The following is an 18,050-nucleotide window of genomic DNA, read 5'->3' on the forward strand; positions in this document are numbered from 1 at the left end:
TCCTGTAGTTTAGCATCTGCTTCATCTGACCACTTTTTTATAGACCGAGTCACTGGTGCTTCCTGCTTTAATTTTTGCTTGTAAGCAGGAATCAGGAGGATAGAGTTGTGGTCGGATTTACCAAATGGAGGGCAACGGAGAGCTTTGTACGCATCTCTGTGTGTGGTTTACAGGTGATCTAGAATTTCTTTCCCTCTGGTTGCACATTTAACATGTTGATAGAAATTTGATAGAACTGATTTCAGTTTCCCTGCATTAAAGTATCCGGCCCCTTGGAGCGCCGCCTCTGGGTGAGTGGTTTCCTGTTTGCTTATTTCCTTATACAGCTGACTGAGTGTGGTCTTAGTGCCAGCATCTGTCTGTGGTAGTAAATAAACAGCCACGAAAAGTATAGCTGAAAACTCTCTAGGCAAGTTGTGTGGCCTGCAATTTATCACAATATACTCTACTACAGGCGAGCAAAATATAGAGACTTCCTTAGATTTCGTGCACCAGCTGTTGTTTACAAATATGCACAGCCCCCCCCCCCCCCCCCGTCTTACTGGAGTGTGCTGTTCTATCTTGCCGGTGCAGCGTATATCCTGCTAGCTGAATATCCATGTCATCATTCAGCCACAATTCCGTGAAACATAGGATATTACAGTAAACACTAACTCATGCTCTGGAATGCTGTTTAGAATTTATCACCCAAAAGATATCGTAATTCTCCTGTCAGTGTTATCTCCCAGAGGCCCATCCTCAGTAGAACACACATGCAATAGTTAAGAATACTCTATTCTGTTGCATAAAACAACCATTTGATGCAATAAAAGTATTATAACATAATCTTGCAATTTTCCACCATAATATGTATGTATGTATGTATGTATGTATGTATGTATGTATGTATTTTTGTGTGTATGTATGTTTATGTATGTATATATAGAGTTGAAGTCGGAAGTTTAAATACACCTTAGCCAAATACATTTAAACTCAGTTTTTCACAATTCCTGACGTTTAATCCTAGTAAAAATCCCCTGTCTTAGGTCAGTTAGGATCACCACTTTATTTTAAGAATGTGAAATGTCAGAATAATAGTAGAGAGAATTATTTCATTCAGCTTTTATTTCTTTCATCACATTCCCAGTGGAATGATAGAAGTTTACATACACTCAATTAGTATTTGGTAGCATTGCCTTTAAATTGTTTAACTTGGGTCAAAAGTTTTGGTTCGCCTTCCACAAGCTCCCCACAATAAGTTGGGTGAATTTCGGCCCATTCCTCCTGACAGAGCTGGTGTAACTGAGTCAGGTTTGTAGGCCTCCTTGCTTGCACATGCTTTTTCAGTTCTGCCCACAACTTTTCTACAGGGTTGAGGTCGGGGCTTTGTGATTGCCACTCCAATACCTTGACTTTGTTGTCCTTAAGCCATTTTGCCACAACTTTGGAAGTATGCTTTGGGTCATTGTCCATTTGGAAGACCCATTTGCGACCAAGCTTTATTAACTTTCTGACTGATGTCTTGAGATGTTGCTTCAATATATCCACATAATTGTTCTTCCTCATGATGACATCTATTTTGTGAAGTGCACCAGTCCCTCCTGCAGCAAAGCACCCCCACAACACGATGCTGCCACCCACGTGCTTCACGGTTGGGATGGTGTTCTTCGGCTTGCAAGCGTCCCCCTTTTTCCTCCAAACGTGACGATGGTCATTATGGCCAAACAGTTCTATTTTTGTTTCATCAGACCAGAGGACATTTCTCCAAAAAATACGATCTTTGTCCCCATGTGCAGTTGCAAACCGTAGTCTGGCTTTTTATGGCGGTTTTGGAGCAGTGGCTTCTTCCTTGCTGAGCGGCCTTTCAGGTTATGTCGATATAGGACTTGTTTTACTGTGGATATAGATACTTTAGTACCTGTTTCCTCCAGCATCTTCACAAGGTCCTTTGCTGTTGTTCTGGGATTGATTTGCACTTTTCGCACCAAAGTACGTTCATCTCTAGGAGACAAAACGCGTCTCCTTCCTGATCGGTATGACAGCTGCGTGGTCCCATGGTGTTTATACTTGCGTACTATTGTTTGTACAGATGAACGTGGTACCTTCAGGCATTTGGAAATTGCTTGATGAACCAGACTTGTGGAGGTCTACCATTTTTTTCTGAGGTCTTGGCTGATTTCTTTTGATTTTCCCTTGATGTCAAGCAAAGAGGCACTGAGTTTGAAGGTAGGTCTTGAAATACATCCACAGGTACACCTCCAGTTGACTCAAATGATGTCAATTAGCCTTTCAGAAGCTTCTAAAGCCATGACATCATTTTCTGACATTTTCCAAGCTGTTTAAAGGCACAGTTAACTTAGTGTACGTAAACTTCTGACCCTCTGGAATTGTGATACAGTGAATTATAAGTGAAATAATCTGTCTGTAAACAATTGTTGGAAAAATGACTTGTGTCGTGCACAAAGTAGCTGTCCTAACCGACTTGCCAAAACTGTAGTTTGTCAACAAGATATTTGTGGAGTGGTTGAAAAATTAGCTTTTGTACAGCAATCTAAATCTCTTTGGGCTAGGCGTGCCGCTAGCGACCCACCTCGACAACATCCGGTGAAATTGCAGAGAGCGAAATTCAAAATACAAAAATCGTAACATTAAACATTCATGAAAATACAAGTGTCTTACAGTTTAAAAGCTTAATTTCTTGTTAATCCAACCGCTTTGTCAGATTTCAAAAAATCTTTACGGCGAAAGCATACCCTGCGATTATCTGAGGACAGCGCCCCGCACACATCAGCATGAAAAACATTTTCCAAACCAGCCGAGGCGTCACAAAAACCAGAAATAGCTATAAGATAAATCACTTACCTTTGAAGATCTTCCTCTGTTTGCAATCGCAAGGGTCCCAGCTACACAACAAATGGTCATTTTGTTCAATAAAGTCCTTCTTTATATCCCAAAAAAGTCTGTTTAGTTGGCGCATTTCATTCAGTAATCCACCCGTTCAACATGCAGACAAAGGAATCCCAAAAGTTACCAATAAACTTTGTCCAAACAAGTCAAACAACCCTAATATGTAAATAAATTCTCAAATTTAAGACAGAATGTAGTATGTTCAATACCGGAGATAAATAACGAAGTGTGCGCCCTCATCCACGTGGGCCACAAGACTACAGTCAAAATGAGAGCCACCTTGAAAAACTACAACTTCTAACTCATTTAAAAAAAAAACAAGCCTGAAACCCTTTCTAAAGACTGTTGACATCTATTGGAAGCCATAGGAACTGTAATCTGCCAGGAATTCCATTGAATATCCCATAGACAAGCATTTGAATGGACTGTGACCTCAAATAAATAAATATCTGGATGGATTCTCCTCGGGTTTTTGCCTGCCATATCAGTTCTGTTATACTCAAAGACATTATCGTAACAGTTTTAGAAACTTCAGAGTGTTTTCTATCCAATGCTACCAATTACATGCATATCCTAGCTTCTGGGCCTGAGTAACAGGAAGTTTACTTTGGGCATGACAGTTATCCAAACTTCCGAATACTGCCCCCTAGCCTTAAGAAGTTTTTAAATCATACCATTTGGTCTGATGAGTCCAAATTTGAGATTTTTGGTTCCAACCGCCGTGTCTTTATGAGACGCAGAGTAGGTGAACGGATGATCTCTCCATTTGTGGTTCCCACCGCGAAGCATGGCGGTGGTGTGATGGTGTGAGGGTGCTTTGCTGGTGACACTGTCAGTGATTCATTTAGATTTCAAGGCCCACTTAACCAGCATGGCTACCACGGCATTCTGCAGCAATACGCCATCCCATTTGGTTTGCGCTTAGTGGGACTATCATTTGTTTTTCAGCAGGACAATGACCCAACACACCTACAGGCTGTGTAAGGGCTATTTGACGAAGAAGTAGAGTGATGGAGTGCTGCATCAGATGACCTAGCCTCCACAATCAACCGACCTCAAGGAGTCTCATAGTGAAGCCCCTCCCACACAGCCAGCCTACCATAAGCGCTCTTTCAAACCCACCTCGTTGCCATGGATACCGCGGCCTCTGAGGTCACTACACTAAACTCACAATTCGTAATTTTTTCTTCTTCTTTGAGGTCTTCTTGCCCAGACGAGCAGTGGGTTAGTTATGCATGAATATTTATGAGAGAGAGAGAGAGAGTGAGAGAGAGAGGGTGAAAGAAAGTATTTTCTCAACTCAGAATATTGAGCTATAAAAACCATTGGGCCCTCTGTCTGAACATGCCAGTAAAACTGCTTCTCTTAATATTTGATGAACCCAGGATGTTAAGAACAATTAATCAAGGGCTTCCTCACAATGAAACACTTAAACACACACACAGACATAAACACAAACAAGCACACGCACACACTCATGTACATACTGAGGACGCATTTCGTTCTGAACCAAACCATTATTTTTTCGTTACATTCCACTGTTCTGAGTAGAAAAATAAAGTTCTTAACCGATTCGAACTCCAAAAAAGAAACGGTTTATATCATTCCTTTCTGTTCCTTTTTAAACCTCTGAAATAAATCTACATTATTTTACATTTAGCTCGACATGAAATTAATTCACCAATCAGTGAGGATAGAGCAGCTTGCTATGGAGCGAACAAGCTATTTACATACATTGGACAGACAAGTGTAGGGTGCAGGGTCTGACCAAAATGTTGCAGGTGTGGAGAGGTTGTGAGAGCGTGTAGGAGGAGGCCTGGCTTGAAGTACTGGGCATCTTGTTTTGTTATGACATGCATTATCTTAATTGGGCCCACAGAATTATACCTACAGAGGAGCGGCTTCTATGAAGGAACTTTGAATGTCTTTGAACTTCGGACAGTTGGCTCAACATTGGACCAGAGCTAGCTAGCTAACAAGATTGTGTGTGCAGAGCGGCAGCAGAATTTAAATCAAAACCTGTCTTATCTTTTTTTAGTTCATAAATTTGATGTGAAACGTGATAACTATAGTATCCTTAACTAGCATTGAAAGAGGTAATCCATTGTTCTCTAATTAAAAATCTCTCTCCCTATTTTCTGAATTACACTTGTAACGTCAGTAGGCTTTGCTTCAGAGGGGGAGGGGCACGTAGTCTACACACGATTTTCAGCTGGCAGGCAGACACTGGATTAAGTTTCTGACTGACAGACTGAGGGCTTTGCATAGGTGCTTTGTTACGTTTTTTTTTGTGGGACTGGAAAAAAAAGTCCAGGAATGTAAAATAACATTATTAACTGCTTCCCATGCTTTTAAAATAACTGTTCTGTTCCAGAACATTATAGATCACTTTCGTTCTCGGTTCTGATTCTGTTCCTCAATTTTTTGTAAAAATATTGGGCCCTCTGTCTGAACATGCCAGTAAAACTGCTTCTCTTAATATTTGATGAACCCAGGATGTTAAGAACAATTAATCAAGGGCTTCCTCACAATGAAACACTTAAACACACACACAGACATAAACACAAACAAGCACACGCACACACTCATGTACATACTGAGGACGCATTTCGTTCTGAACCAAACCATTATTTTTTCGTTACATTCCACTGTTCTGAGTAGAAAAATAAAGTTCTTAACCGATTCGAACTCCAAAAAAGAAACGGTTTATATCATTCCTTTCTGTTCCTTTTTAAACCTCTGAAATAAATCTACATTATTTTACATTTAGCTCGACATGAAATTAATTCACCAATCAGTGAGGATAGAGCAGCTTGCTATGGAGCGAACAAGCTATTTACATACATTGGACAGACAAGTGTAGGGTGCAGGGTCTGACCAAAATGTTGCAGGTGTGGAGAGGTTGTGAGAGCGTGTAGGAGGAGGCCTGGCTTGAAGTACTGGGCATCTTGTTTTGTTATGACATGCATTATCTTAATTGGGCCCACAGAATTATACCTACAGAGGAGCGGCTTCTATGAAGGAACTTTGAATGTCTTTGAACTTCGGACAGTTGGCTCAACATTGGACCAGAGCTAGCTAGCTAACAAGATTGTGTGTGCAGAGCGGCAGCAGAATTTAAATCAAAACCTGTCTTACCTTTTTTTAGTTCATAAATTTGATGTGAAACGTGATAACTATAGTATCCTTAACTAGCATTGAAAAAGGTAATCCATTGTTCTCTAATTAAAAATCTCTCTCCCTATTTTCTGAATTACACTTGTAACGTCAGTAGGCTTTGCTTCAGAGGGGGAGGGGCACGTAGTCTACACACGATTTTCAGCTGGCAGGCAGACACTGGATTAAGTTTCTGACTGACAGACTGAGGGCTTTGCATAGGTGCTTTGTTACGTTTTTTTTTGTGGGACTGGAAAAAAAAGTCCAGGAATGTAAAATAACATTATTAACTGCTTCCCATGCTTTTAAAATAACTGTTCTGTTCCAGAACATTATAGATCACTTTCGTTCTCGGTTCTGATTCTGTTCCTCAATTTTTTGTAAAAATATTTTCCAGTTTTTGGTTCTGTTTCCCGAACCTGTTCCAACCCCTGAAACACACACAAACACACACAAACGCACTCAAACACACAGTGCTGCTAGGAAACTGTAAAAAAGTTGCAGTCACTAAGATCAGGAGCACAGCATTAATATTTCAAACCACTCCACGTTTTACAATGTGATAAAACAAACAACAATAAATAAATACACTCACTGCATGTTGGCTTTGCCCTCAACCCCACACTGTTCTTGACCATGAATCCATCGCAACATACATACTGTACTTGGAAACTCAAGTGGGGTTTTAGTTATGTGAAAACACTTACAGTGAGTTATGTGGTGAGGAGGCGTAAGGAGCCTTTGAGAAGGCGGACTAGAGATGGAGCCAGATTGGTTTACACAAACAAACACACATACCGGTGATGACTATCTCTTGGCTTTACTGGATTGATAAAGTAAAGGCTACTCTGACGGATAGGAGAGAAGAAGAGACCACGCAGGGCTGAGTGGGCAGCAGACAGCGGTGGCCAACAACAGCTTCTTGTATTGTGCAGTGTCTGGGACGATATGACTGTACTGTAGCTACAGTCCTAAGCATTAATAAGTCCACCTGTACTGAAGCACAGTGGGAGTAACTGCACATGAGGGACAGGGACATACAGTCCATTCAGAAAGTATTCAGACCCCTTCACTTTTTGCACATTTTGTTACTTTAGTCTTATTCTAAAATAGATTCAATTAAATGTTTTCCTCATCAATCTACAAACAATACCCCATAATGACAATGCGAAAACAGGTTTTTAGACATTTTTATTAAGGTATAAAAAACAGAAATACCTTATTTACATAGGTATTCAAACTCTTTGCTATGAGACTCGTAATTGAGCTCTGGTGCGTCCTGTTCTATATCGCGGAGCTCCGCCCTATATGGGAGCTCTGCTCCTAGTGGTTTACCCTTCTGCCTAGGCAGCGAATAGCCTGAGAGAAAATGATGCACACACCTGCAGCCAATGGGAGTACAGGTGTCCCTATGTAAGGGGATGCTTCCCCTCAATCACCCTCCCATTATCTTCAGTGACTTGGACTGGACTGAAGAAGCCGAGAAGAGAAGAGAAGAGAAGAGAAGAGAAGAGAAGAGAAGAGAAGAGAAGAGAAGAGAAGAGAAGAGAAGAGAAGAGAAGAGAAGAGAGAGGAGAGGAGAGAAGAGAAGAGAAGAGAAGAGAAGAGAAGAGAAGAGAAGAGAAGAGAAGAGAAGAGAAGAGAAGAGAAGAGAAGAGAAGAGAAGAGAAGAGAAGAGTAAGACTCAGGACGAACCCGCCGTCGAATTCCAAGTCTCTACGTCGTCCATCTCAATGAGCACACCGGTGTTTCCACCCAACCCAAAAGCTCTTTATAAGCTCAATGCCGCTGCTTCTCTATGGCAGCTGTGGACTCACACGACTTATGTTTCGTGTGCTTAGGGTCACAGCACACCAGGAGCGGCCTCACCAATCCCCGTCAATGCCTGTGCTGCGCCCTCCTTCCTTTAAAGGAGAGGAAGCAGTGGTGGGCATTTTTTAGGGAGGATTTTCCTCTAGAGGACACAATGTCAATCTTAGCCTCAGCGGCATTATATGACGGTGCCACCTCTGGAATTTTTTATTTTTTATTTTACCTTTATTTAACTAGGCAAGTCAGTTAAGAACAAATTCTTATTTTCAATGACAGCCTAGGAACACTGGGTTAACTGCCTTGTTCAGGGGCAGAACGGCAGATTTTCACCTTGTCAGCTCGGGGATTCGAGATGACGAGGATGTTGGGAAGTGCATGGCTATTTCTCCGGAACACTCCATTACACTGACCGAAACTGATAAAACCCCCCTCCCTCGGGAGACTGCCAGGTTTTTCTCAACCTTGGGCGAGGACGAGACGGGCTCTGACTATTCAGCGGCCCCCTCCTACGTCACAGCCTCTCTACGCTTTGACTTTCCAGGGCTCGTTGAGAGGGCTGCGAGCCGGCTGGATATCCAGCTGCCCCCCATTCCCCCCTATCCGGAGGTGGATATGATGGAGGGCGGCCCCTATTCTCGGCCAAGAAGGGCGGGCCTAGCCACTGGCTCCTGCCATGCCCTCGCTCGGAAAGTATGTGGAGGGCTCATGGGAGTCACCTTTGACGGCACGATCGCCGGTCCAGGCTTATATCCCATTTACTAGAGTGGACGGCAGACGAGTGGGAACTTCCACCATTGTCCTGCATTCTCCCACTGTTTGCCTGTGTGAGAACAGGCAAGCTGTCAAGCATATTGATAGCCCCCGATCGCCCAGGAGCTCCTTGGTTCGCAGAGATGACTCAGATGCTGGTTTCGCCACCTTGGTCCATTCCACATCGATGGGACGTGATGTCTCAGGCGGGAGGCATGATTGGGAAATTGCCCATAATCGGCCAATCACTGATGGTCTGGCATCTGAGAGGGACAGGTTAGAGAGCCGTGGGATATCTGATTCAGTAATCAGAACCATACAGGGCTCATGTGCTAGTTCCACATCCAGAACTTATGCCAGCAGATGGAACGTGTTTTCACAATGCGGCGCGACAGAAAATGTGGACCCTGTGTGCTGTTTGACAAGCAGCGCTCACCCGCCACCATTAAGGTGTTCGCGGTGGCGATTTCAGCTTGTCATGAGGGGTTTGGCAGAGACACTGTTATTAGCCACCCTTCCTTTTGGGAATGCGGCGGCTTAGGCCAATGCCTAGAGCCATGCTTCCTCAGTGGGATTTGGCTTTGGTACTCGAGGCGCTCTGCGAGACGCTGTTCAAACCATTGAATCAAATCCCCCTCAAGATGTTATCTCTGAAGACGGCACTGTTGCTCGCTTTGACTACGGCTAAGCGTGTCAATCATTTGTGCGCTCTTTCGACGAAACCCAACTGCCTGGCCATTAATGGCGATCTGAAAAGCCACCTAAAGGACTCTCAGACCATGAAAAACAAGATTCTCTGGTCTGATGAAACCAAGATTGAACTCTTTGTCGTGAATTGCAAGCATCACGTCTGGAAGTAACCAGGCACTGCTCATCACCTGACCAATAACCATCCCTACGGTGAAGCATGGTGGTGGCAGCATCATGCTGTGGGGATGTTTTTCAGTGGCAGGGACTGGGAGACTAGTCAGGATCGGGGGTAAAGTTGAACAGGGCAAAGTACAGAGAGATCCTTGATGAAAACCTGCTCCAGAGCGCTCAGGACCTCAGACTGGGGCGAGGGTTAACCTTCCAACAGGACAACAACGCTAAGCACACAGCCAAAACAACGCAGGAGTGTCTTCGGGACAATTCTCTGAATGCCCTTGGGTGGCTCAGCTAGAGCGCGGACTTGAACCCGATTGTCCATCTCTGGAGAGACCTGAAAATAGCTGTTCGGCGACACTCCCAATCCATCCTGACAGAGCTTGAGAGGATCTGCAGAGAAGAATGGGAGAAACTGCCCAAATACAGGTGTGCCACATTTGTAGTGTCATACCTAAGAAGATTTGAGGCTGTAATCGCTGCTAAACATGCTTCAACAAAGTATTGAGTAAAGGGTCTGAATACTTATGTAAATTAGGTATTGTGTGTAGATTGATGAGGGGGAAAAATGATTTAATCTATTATAGAATAAGGCTGTAACGTAAGTGAAGGGGTCTGAATACTTTCCGAATGCACTGCATTTCAGAAATGTATTTTATTACATGGGTTATTGTTAGATGATTACCTGTTTGTCACATTAACCATGTGCCTTGCTATAACAAGGCATTAAACGAACTAGACATAACCTTTTAGTGCTCAGAACTACAGTATATATAGTGAGCTCCAAAAGTATTGGGGCAGTGACAATGACTATGAGGTTAAAGTGCAGACTGTCAGCTTTAATTTCAGGGTATTTTCATCCATATCAGATGAACCGTTTAGAAATTAAACCACTTTTTGTACAACATCCCCTGATTTTAAAAGTATTGGGACAACTTCACTTATACGGTGCTGTGAGAAAGTATTTGCCCCCTTTCTAGTTTTCTCTACTTTTGCATATTTTTGATACTGAATGTTATCAGATCTTCAACCAAAACCTAATATTAGATAAATGGAACCTGAGTGAACAAATAACACAACAATGACATACTTCTTTCATTTATTTAATAAACCAAGTGATGCAACACCCAATGCTCCTGTGTGAAAAAGTAATTGCCCCCTTACACTTAAAAACTAGCTGTGCCACCTTCAGCTGCAATGACTCCAACCAAACGCTTCCTGTAGTTGTTGATCAGTCTCTCACGTCGCTGGGGAGGGATTTTGTCCCACTCTTGCATGCAGAACTGCTTTAACTCAGCGACATTTGTGGGTTTTCAAGCATGAACTGCTCGTTTCAAGTCCTGCCACAACATCTCAATTGGGATTAGGTCTGGACTTTGACTAGGCCATTTCAAAACTTCAGATTTGTTGCTTTTTAGCCATTTTCATGTAGACTTGCTACCATGATTACGGATAATGCTATTAAACCAGTCAGTGTGACCACCATATGCCTCATGCTGCGCGACACATCTCCTTCGCATAGAATTGATCAGGCTGTTGATTGTGGGCTGTGGAATGTTGTTCCACTCTTCTTCAATAGCTGTGTAAAGTTGCTGGAAATTGTCAGGAACTGGAATACACTGTCGTACACATCAATCCAGAGCATCCCAAACATGCTCAATGGGTGACATGTTTGTTGAGTATGGAGGCCAGACAAATTTTTGCTTCCAGGAATTGTGTACAGATCCTTGCCACATGGGGCCGTGCATTATCATGCTGAAACATGAGGTGATGGCGGTGGATGAATGGCATGACAATGGGCCTCAGTGTAACAGGCGTCATATTAGAGGAGACCAAGGTGCAGCGTGTTGAGTGCTCATCGTTATATTTTAATGAAAACGAACACTAGACAAAATAAACAAAATGACAGCCAACAGTTCTGTCAGGTAAATACAACAAAACAGAAAACTACCCACGAAAACCAAGGGGGAAAAGGCTGCCTAAGTATGGCTTCCAATCAGAGACAACGATAGACAAGCTGCCTTTGATTGGAAACTATACCCGGCCAAAACATAGAAAACGAAACATTGAATGCCCACCCCCTATCACACCCTGACCTAACTAAACAGAGAAAAAACAGCTCTCTTAGGTCAGAGCGTGACACTCAGGATCTCATCACAGTATCTCTGTGCATTCAAACTGCCATCGATAAATTGCAATTGTGCTCGTTGTCCGTAGCTTATGCCTGCCCATACGATAACCCTACCGCCACCATGGTGCACTCTGTTCACAATGTTGACATCATAAGAGTGGCCTTTTATTGTCCCCAGCACAAGGTGCACCTGTGTAATGATCATGCTGTTTAATCAGCTTCTTGATGTGCCACACCTGTGAGGTGGATGGATTATCTTGGCAAAAGAGAAATGCTCACTAACAGGGATGTAAAATATTTGTGGCCAAAATTTTGAGAAATAAGCTTTTTGTGCATATGGAACATTTCTGGGAGCTTTTATTTCAGCTCATGAATATTGGGACCAACACTTTACATGTTGCGGTTATATTTTTGTTCAGTGCACTTTAAAGAATTCAACACAACTGGTGACTTGGTACCAAATGAAGCCTCGTTGCACTTGATTTAATGAATTAGAAAGAAATAAACAAGTCATTTGCAGGTCATTAATGTTTAATGACCATTTTACCATTTCATTTTACCATTTATTTAATGACCATTTAAGTAGTTTCACAGCAAATAACTTCACATTTCTGTACCATTCAAATAAAATGTCTTTACAGCAGAACAGTGTCCAGGCTGACTGTTTGTGTTGGTGTTGGTGTAGGTGGGCGGTCATACCATGCTGCCCATCCGCTGGATGCCTCCAGAGAGCATCATGTACAGGAAGTTCACCACAGAGAGTGATGTGTGGAGTCTGGGCGTGGTCCTCTGGGAGATCTTCACCTATGGCAAACAGCCCTGGTACCAGCTCTCCAACAACGAGGTCAGTCTCACCTCTCACCTAACATTAACCCTAACCCTTTGACCATACTCTACCTCCATCCTAGCCTGGGTGCCAGTCTGATTCTGCTCTCTTGCCACCTCCTTATAACAATTCCATGAGGAGGTGGCAAGAAAGCAGAACAGACTACCAGGCTAGCTCCAACCTAACTCCCTAACTGGAATCTTATTCTAAACCCTTACATCCTCTACTTTGGTAAAGCTTTCCAAAGCTTTAGCCTAAGCCTATAGCCCCAAGGCACATGTGTAGGTCTGAGAGGATTGGAGAGTAAGAAAGGCAAAGACAATTAAATCTGGCATATCAGCTGACATTCTGACACTAACCCTGTTTATCTGCCCCCCCCCCCCCCCCCCCCCCCCCCCCCCCACACACACACACACACAGGTAATTGAGTGCATTACACAGGGGCGTGTCCTGCAGCGGCCTCGCACCTGTCCCAAAGAGGTGTACGACCTGATGCTGGGGTGCTGGCAGAGAGAGCCCCACATGAGACACCACATCAAGGAGATCCACAGCCTACTGCTAAACCTAGCCAAAGCCTCTCCTGTCTACCTGGACATCCTGGGCTGAGCGGGTGTGCGTGTGTGTCATGGCGTGTGTGCGTGTGTACGTATGCGTACATGCACGTGGCTGTACAATACAAGAGGGAATGAGTGTGTGCCTGTACGTGTGTGTCTATTGATGCACCTGTCCTTGAGTGTGTTTTAAGCTACGATCAAACTCTTTAAGGCAATCAGAAGATTCCCCAACTGTTCCCTTGTGCCCTCCCCTCCCCACTCTCTCTCTCTCTCTCTCTCTCTCTCTTACTTTCTGCCTACTTCTACTCTTTCATGCATCTCTTTACCTACCACCTTCCTGCTCAAGATACTTTAAGAATGGTTTGCAGTGGGAAGGCTTCTCCCATCGGCACAAAGGATTTTAAACTGGGGCTAAGTAGTCTACAGTAAATGGCTGAGGGCTCTATACGAGCAGGCAGTGACGTTTTTTTCCAATTGGTTTCTGCAAACTCCATCCTTCTGTAAATAAAACCAATGAGGTCGAGAAGAGGTGCCTCCACTGCAGATAGGCTGTTTCTTCTCTGTACATAGAGAAACATACATCTACCAGACATCGGACCCCGCAATGTCCTGCAAAGAGTTGAGATGCGTTGCTCCATGGAAGGAGACATGGAAGCAACCAGACTGTTATTTTCCCCTCATGTCAACAAGTCATGACATAACAAGACATAACAAGATATGGTATTTCCCCTCATGCTGATGAGCAGCAACAAATTACATGCTATTGTATAACTGAAGCAATGATGAAAGTAAACTTCAAAGGGAGATTAGGGGCTGTTCACCAATGGGTGCTCTTCAGCTGTCTGTCTGTTGTCGTTGTCTGTGACTATGTACACGAAAGAGGGTATTTGATACATTTTGGGGGATGAAGATGTTTTAATTCCCATGTCAAGTGCTGATGTCATGTAATTTAGTGATGTATGTGTCCAACATTCTCTGACAATCCTGAGACAGAGAGTATGAGCAGGATCTGTGTCAGATGGCCCTTTCATGGTCAGTGGTGAGGATCTCCATTTAGGCGTGGTTGGGTCAACTGTGGTAGAATCCTGGCACACACACATATCCCCCACCCCCTACTGCACACACACACTCAAAAGGCTTCTGCAGGAAATTGAATTCTGCATGTTTTATTATTTTAGCCCCACAGTGCTTTAGCGACGGAGCCCCAGCCCTCGTCAGTAATGGTGTAATGTATATTTCATTAAGGAGCTAATGTTGGCCATTAGCACAGTCTCCCCCTCAGACATTTAAGACGTATTCTTTTATGGGAGAGTGGGAAAGGAGATGAGAAAGTGGAGGAGAGGAGAGAAAGACGGCGAGATAGAGGGGAGTGGAGAGAGAGAGAGGGAGGGAAGAGGCCTGAATGTCTGCAGGGAAATAGTGAGATAACATCCATCATAGTGCGGTCTTGTCGGTTTTAGAACCCACAGCGGTTTACTTCACACACCTCGCATTCCTATGGTGGGTTCCTCAACCACACACACACACACACACACACACACACACACACACACACACACACACACACACACACACACACACACACACACACACACACACACACACACACACACACACACACACACACACACACACACACACACACACAGACACACAGACACACCACCCACAAAACCTTCTCTTACACATTCAACTGTAGGCTTACCTACAGACTACATCAAACGCCTACATTATCATAGACACACAATAAACAGACTTATTGAGATGTACTTACTTCATACAAGACTGTTTGAGTATCATGATATTGTCATATGTTTCTGTAACTGATTACATGTGACTGGTTTGGTCATATCCTCAGTACTTGATGGTATTGATATTTGTGTTCTTCTTATTTATTATTTTATTAAAAAATTATACATTTTTTATGAGACAAAGTTTCTGAGGTTTAAGTCAATTATTTTGTCTGAATCGGGGCCTGACTCAAATTTAAAGTGATCTAATTGATTATGCTGACAGTGTTATGTGCGTGTGCCTCCGAAATAGTGCAATACTTGGGCCCAAGTAGTGCACTATACAGGGAATAGGGTGTCATTTCAGACTGTGTGTGTCTGTTTGGGTCCTTGCACATGCTCTTTGTTGCATTTTCCTGCCTGCCTCTTGAAATATACATTAAATCCAATAAGTACCATCCGTTCCACGAAGAGAATGGATGTCTTTCTGTGCGAGAGCAAGAAGAAAATGCTTTACAGGTATTCAATATTGGTTACACAATAATGTTGTGCAGTACAAAGCAACATTGTGTGCAACAACCTTCAGTGTGAGAGTAGTTGGCCGTGAAATAACTGCCCAGTGTGAGAAAGAGCACTATGTGTCCATCGAACTAAGAAACCACTCTTAAAGCGCTTATAGCCTACATGAATTGGCTAAAGTGGGACATGGCAGTGGAGGCGAGTAAGTGAATTGGACTGCACTGGAAGACATTTCTATGTGTCTCTCTTCCATCACTATGGACCCAGTCTGAGTTTACTCTACATCCTGGTCAAGTTACTGTGACTAATTATGGAGCCTTCCCAGAATCCTTTCTGTTGGAGGTTCAACATTTCCGCCTACCGATAGGCTCTAGGCAACGGGTGGCACCAATCGCAGTGCTACCGATCTCTTTGCTAAAAAATGGACACCTCAAATAGGACTGACAATCACAACCCTTAACAAGTGACCTGCTGTATAGTTACAAACCTCTCCTCTCTCGAATGTATCTTCACTTTCTTTCTTTCTTGTTCTCTCCCAGCTGTTACACTGTCCAACTGTGACATCCCTGATGGGTCAGTGAGAGGAGTGTGTTTACAACCCATGTGGCTCTGATGGCTTTAGTCTCAGTGCTGTGACTGGAGTTTCTCATCAACATGTGTAATACTAATGTGATCAGCTTCTCTCGATGAACGGACCAGTCTGTTGTGATACGGTGTCATTAATAAAAGTGTTATGTCTTACGTCATCCTGAGCAGATCTGGTGTCTCTATGTGAATAAGGGAGTGTTAGTGCGATGAATGTGCGTTGGAGTGTTTGCGTACAGTAGCCTATAGATCACACTTTAAAAGAGCTACAAGGCCTACATAGATGCTTCACAAATCAGTTGTAATGTCACAGTAAATGTGATATAACAGGACATCAAGAGCGTGATGCATATGCATAAGTTTATAAGCTGTGGCATAAGCTTTATACAACCCTTTATACTGTGACATTTGCTTACAAATGATTTGAGAAGTATGTACAGCACCTATTGTCAGTGTCAGTATAGTGGAGATGAGGAATAGAGTCAAGCGCAGGACACCGAACTGAGTAAAAATAACGTATTTTACTCTAGAAAAGCTCATCAGTCAAAATCCACGCAGGGATAAAACAATATAGACAAAACACAACTAACACGACAAACAGGAAAAATAATAACGCACAAAACATCATGAGAACCAGAGGGTTTAAATAGGGAAATAATCATAACGAAATGGGAACTAGGTGTGAACAATCAAGACATAACAAATGGACAAAGAAACGTGGCAGCTAGAAAGCCGGTGACGATGACCGCCGAACGCCGCCTGAACAAGGAGAGGCACCAACTTCAGCGGAAGTCGTGACAGTACCCCCCCCCCCCCCCGACGCGCGGCTCCAGCAGTGCGACGACACCGGCTTCGGGGACGACCTGGAGGACGAGGCGCAGGGCGATCTGGGCGGCAACGGTGAAATCCTGCAGCAAGGAAGGGTCCAGTATGTCCTCCGCCGACATACAGCATCTCTCCTCCGGACCGTACCCCTCCCAATCCACTAGGTACTGAAGACCCCTAGCCCGACGCCTGGAGTCCATGATTGTTCTCACAGTATACGCCGGGGCCCCCTCGATGTCCAGAGGAACCTCCCGTACCTCAGATTGCTGGAGAGGACCAGCCACCACCGGCCTGAGGAGAGACACATGGAACGAGGGGTTAATACGATAATTAGTGGGAAGCTGTAACCTATAACATACCTCGTTCAGTCTCCTCAGGACTTTAAATGGCCCCACAAACCGCAGACCCAGCTTCCGGCAGGGCAGGTGAAGGGGCAGGTTTCGGGTCGAGAGCCAGACCCGGTCTCCCGTACATATACCGGGGCCTCACTACGGTGGCGATCGGCGCTCGCCTTCTGTTGCTTGATGGCCCGTTGCAGGTGTACATGGGCAGCATTCCAGGTTTCCTCCGAGCGCCTAAACCAATCATCCACCACAGGTACCTCGATCTGGCTCTAATGCCACAGTGCCAGAACCGGCTGATAACCTAGTACACACTGAAACGGAGACAGGTTAGTGGAGGAGTGGCGGAGGGAATTTTGGGCCATCTCTGCCCAGGGGATAAACACCGACCACTCCCCTGGCCAGTCCTGGCAATAAGACCGCAGAAACCTACCCACATCCTGGTTAACTCTCTCCACCTGCCCATTACTCTCGGGGTGAAACCCCGAAGTCAGGCTGACCGAGACCCCCAGACGTTCCATGAACGCCCTCCAGACCCTTGATGTGAACTGGGGACCCCGACACTATATCCTCAGGCACCCCGTAGTGCCAGAAAACGTGAGTAAACAGGGCCTCTGCAGTCTGTAGGGCCGTAGGGAGACCGGGCAAAGGAATGAGATGGCAGGACCGATCCACAACTACCAGAATCGTGGTGTTTCCTTGTGACGGAGGAAGATCCGTCACGAAATCCACCGATAGATGTGACCATGGCCGTTGTGGAATGGGTAGGGGTTGTAATTTCCCTCTGGGCAGATGTCTAGGTGCCTTACACTGAGCGCACACCGAGCAGGAGGAAACATACAGCCTCACGTCCTTAGCTAAAGTGGGCCACCAGTACATCCCACTAAGACAGTGCACTGTCCGATCGATGCCAGGATGACTAGAGGCAAGGAGCCGGAATTATGGGAGTGGGATCCATGGATCATTCCTCTGTGTCATACATGCGAGACAGTGTGTCTGCCTTAGCGTTCTGGGAACCTGGTCGGTAGGATAGAGTAAACACAAAACGGGTGAAAAACATGGCCCACCTTG

At 44.4% G+C, this 18,050-nt stretch overlaps 1 protein-coding gene across 2 annotated transcripts in view; it reads left to right on the forward strand.

The window, feature by feature from the left end:
• The window catches only part of LOC106580092 (BDNF/NT-3 growth factors receptor), an 85,047-nt gene extending 69,073 nt beyond the window's left edge, over positions 1 to 15,974 (forward strand). For both annotated transcript variants that reach the window (XM_014160731.3, XM_014160732.3), the window contains exons 17-18: positions 12,285 to 12,443; positions 12,846 to 15,974. In XM_014160731.3, coding sequence (XP_014016206.3) covers positions 12,285 to 12,443; positions 12,846 to 13,031 — 345 coding nt within the window. In that variant the 3' untranslated portion in view covers positions 13,032 to 15,974. The remainder of the gene's footprint in view (positions 1 to 12,284; positions 12,444 to 12,845) is intronic.
• The last annotated feature ends 2,076 nt before the right edge of the window (positions 15,975 to 18,050 follow it).

This window comes from Salmo salar, chromosome 20 (assembly GCF_965601325.2).
Source record: "Salmo salar chromosome 20, fSalSal1, whole genome shotgun sequence".
NCBI lineage: Eukaryota > Metazoa > Chordata > Actinopteri > Salmoniformes > Salmonidae > Salmo > Salmo salar.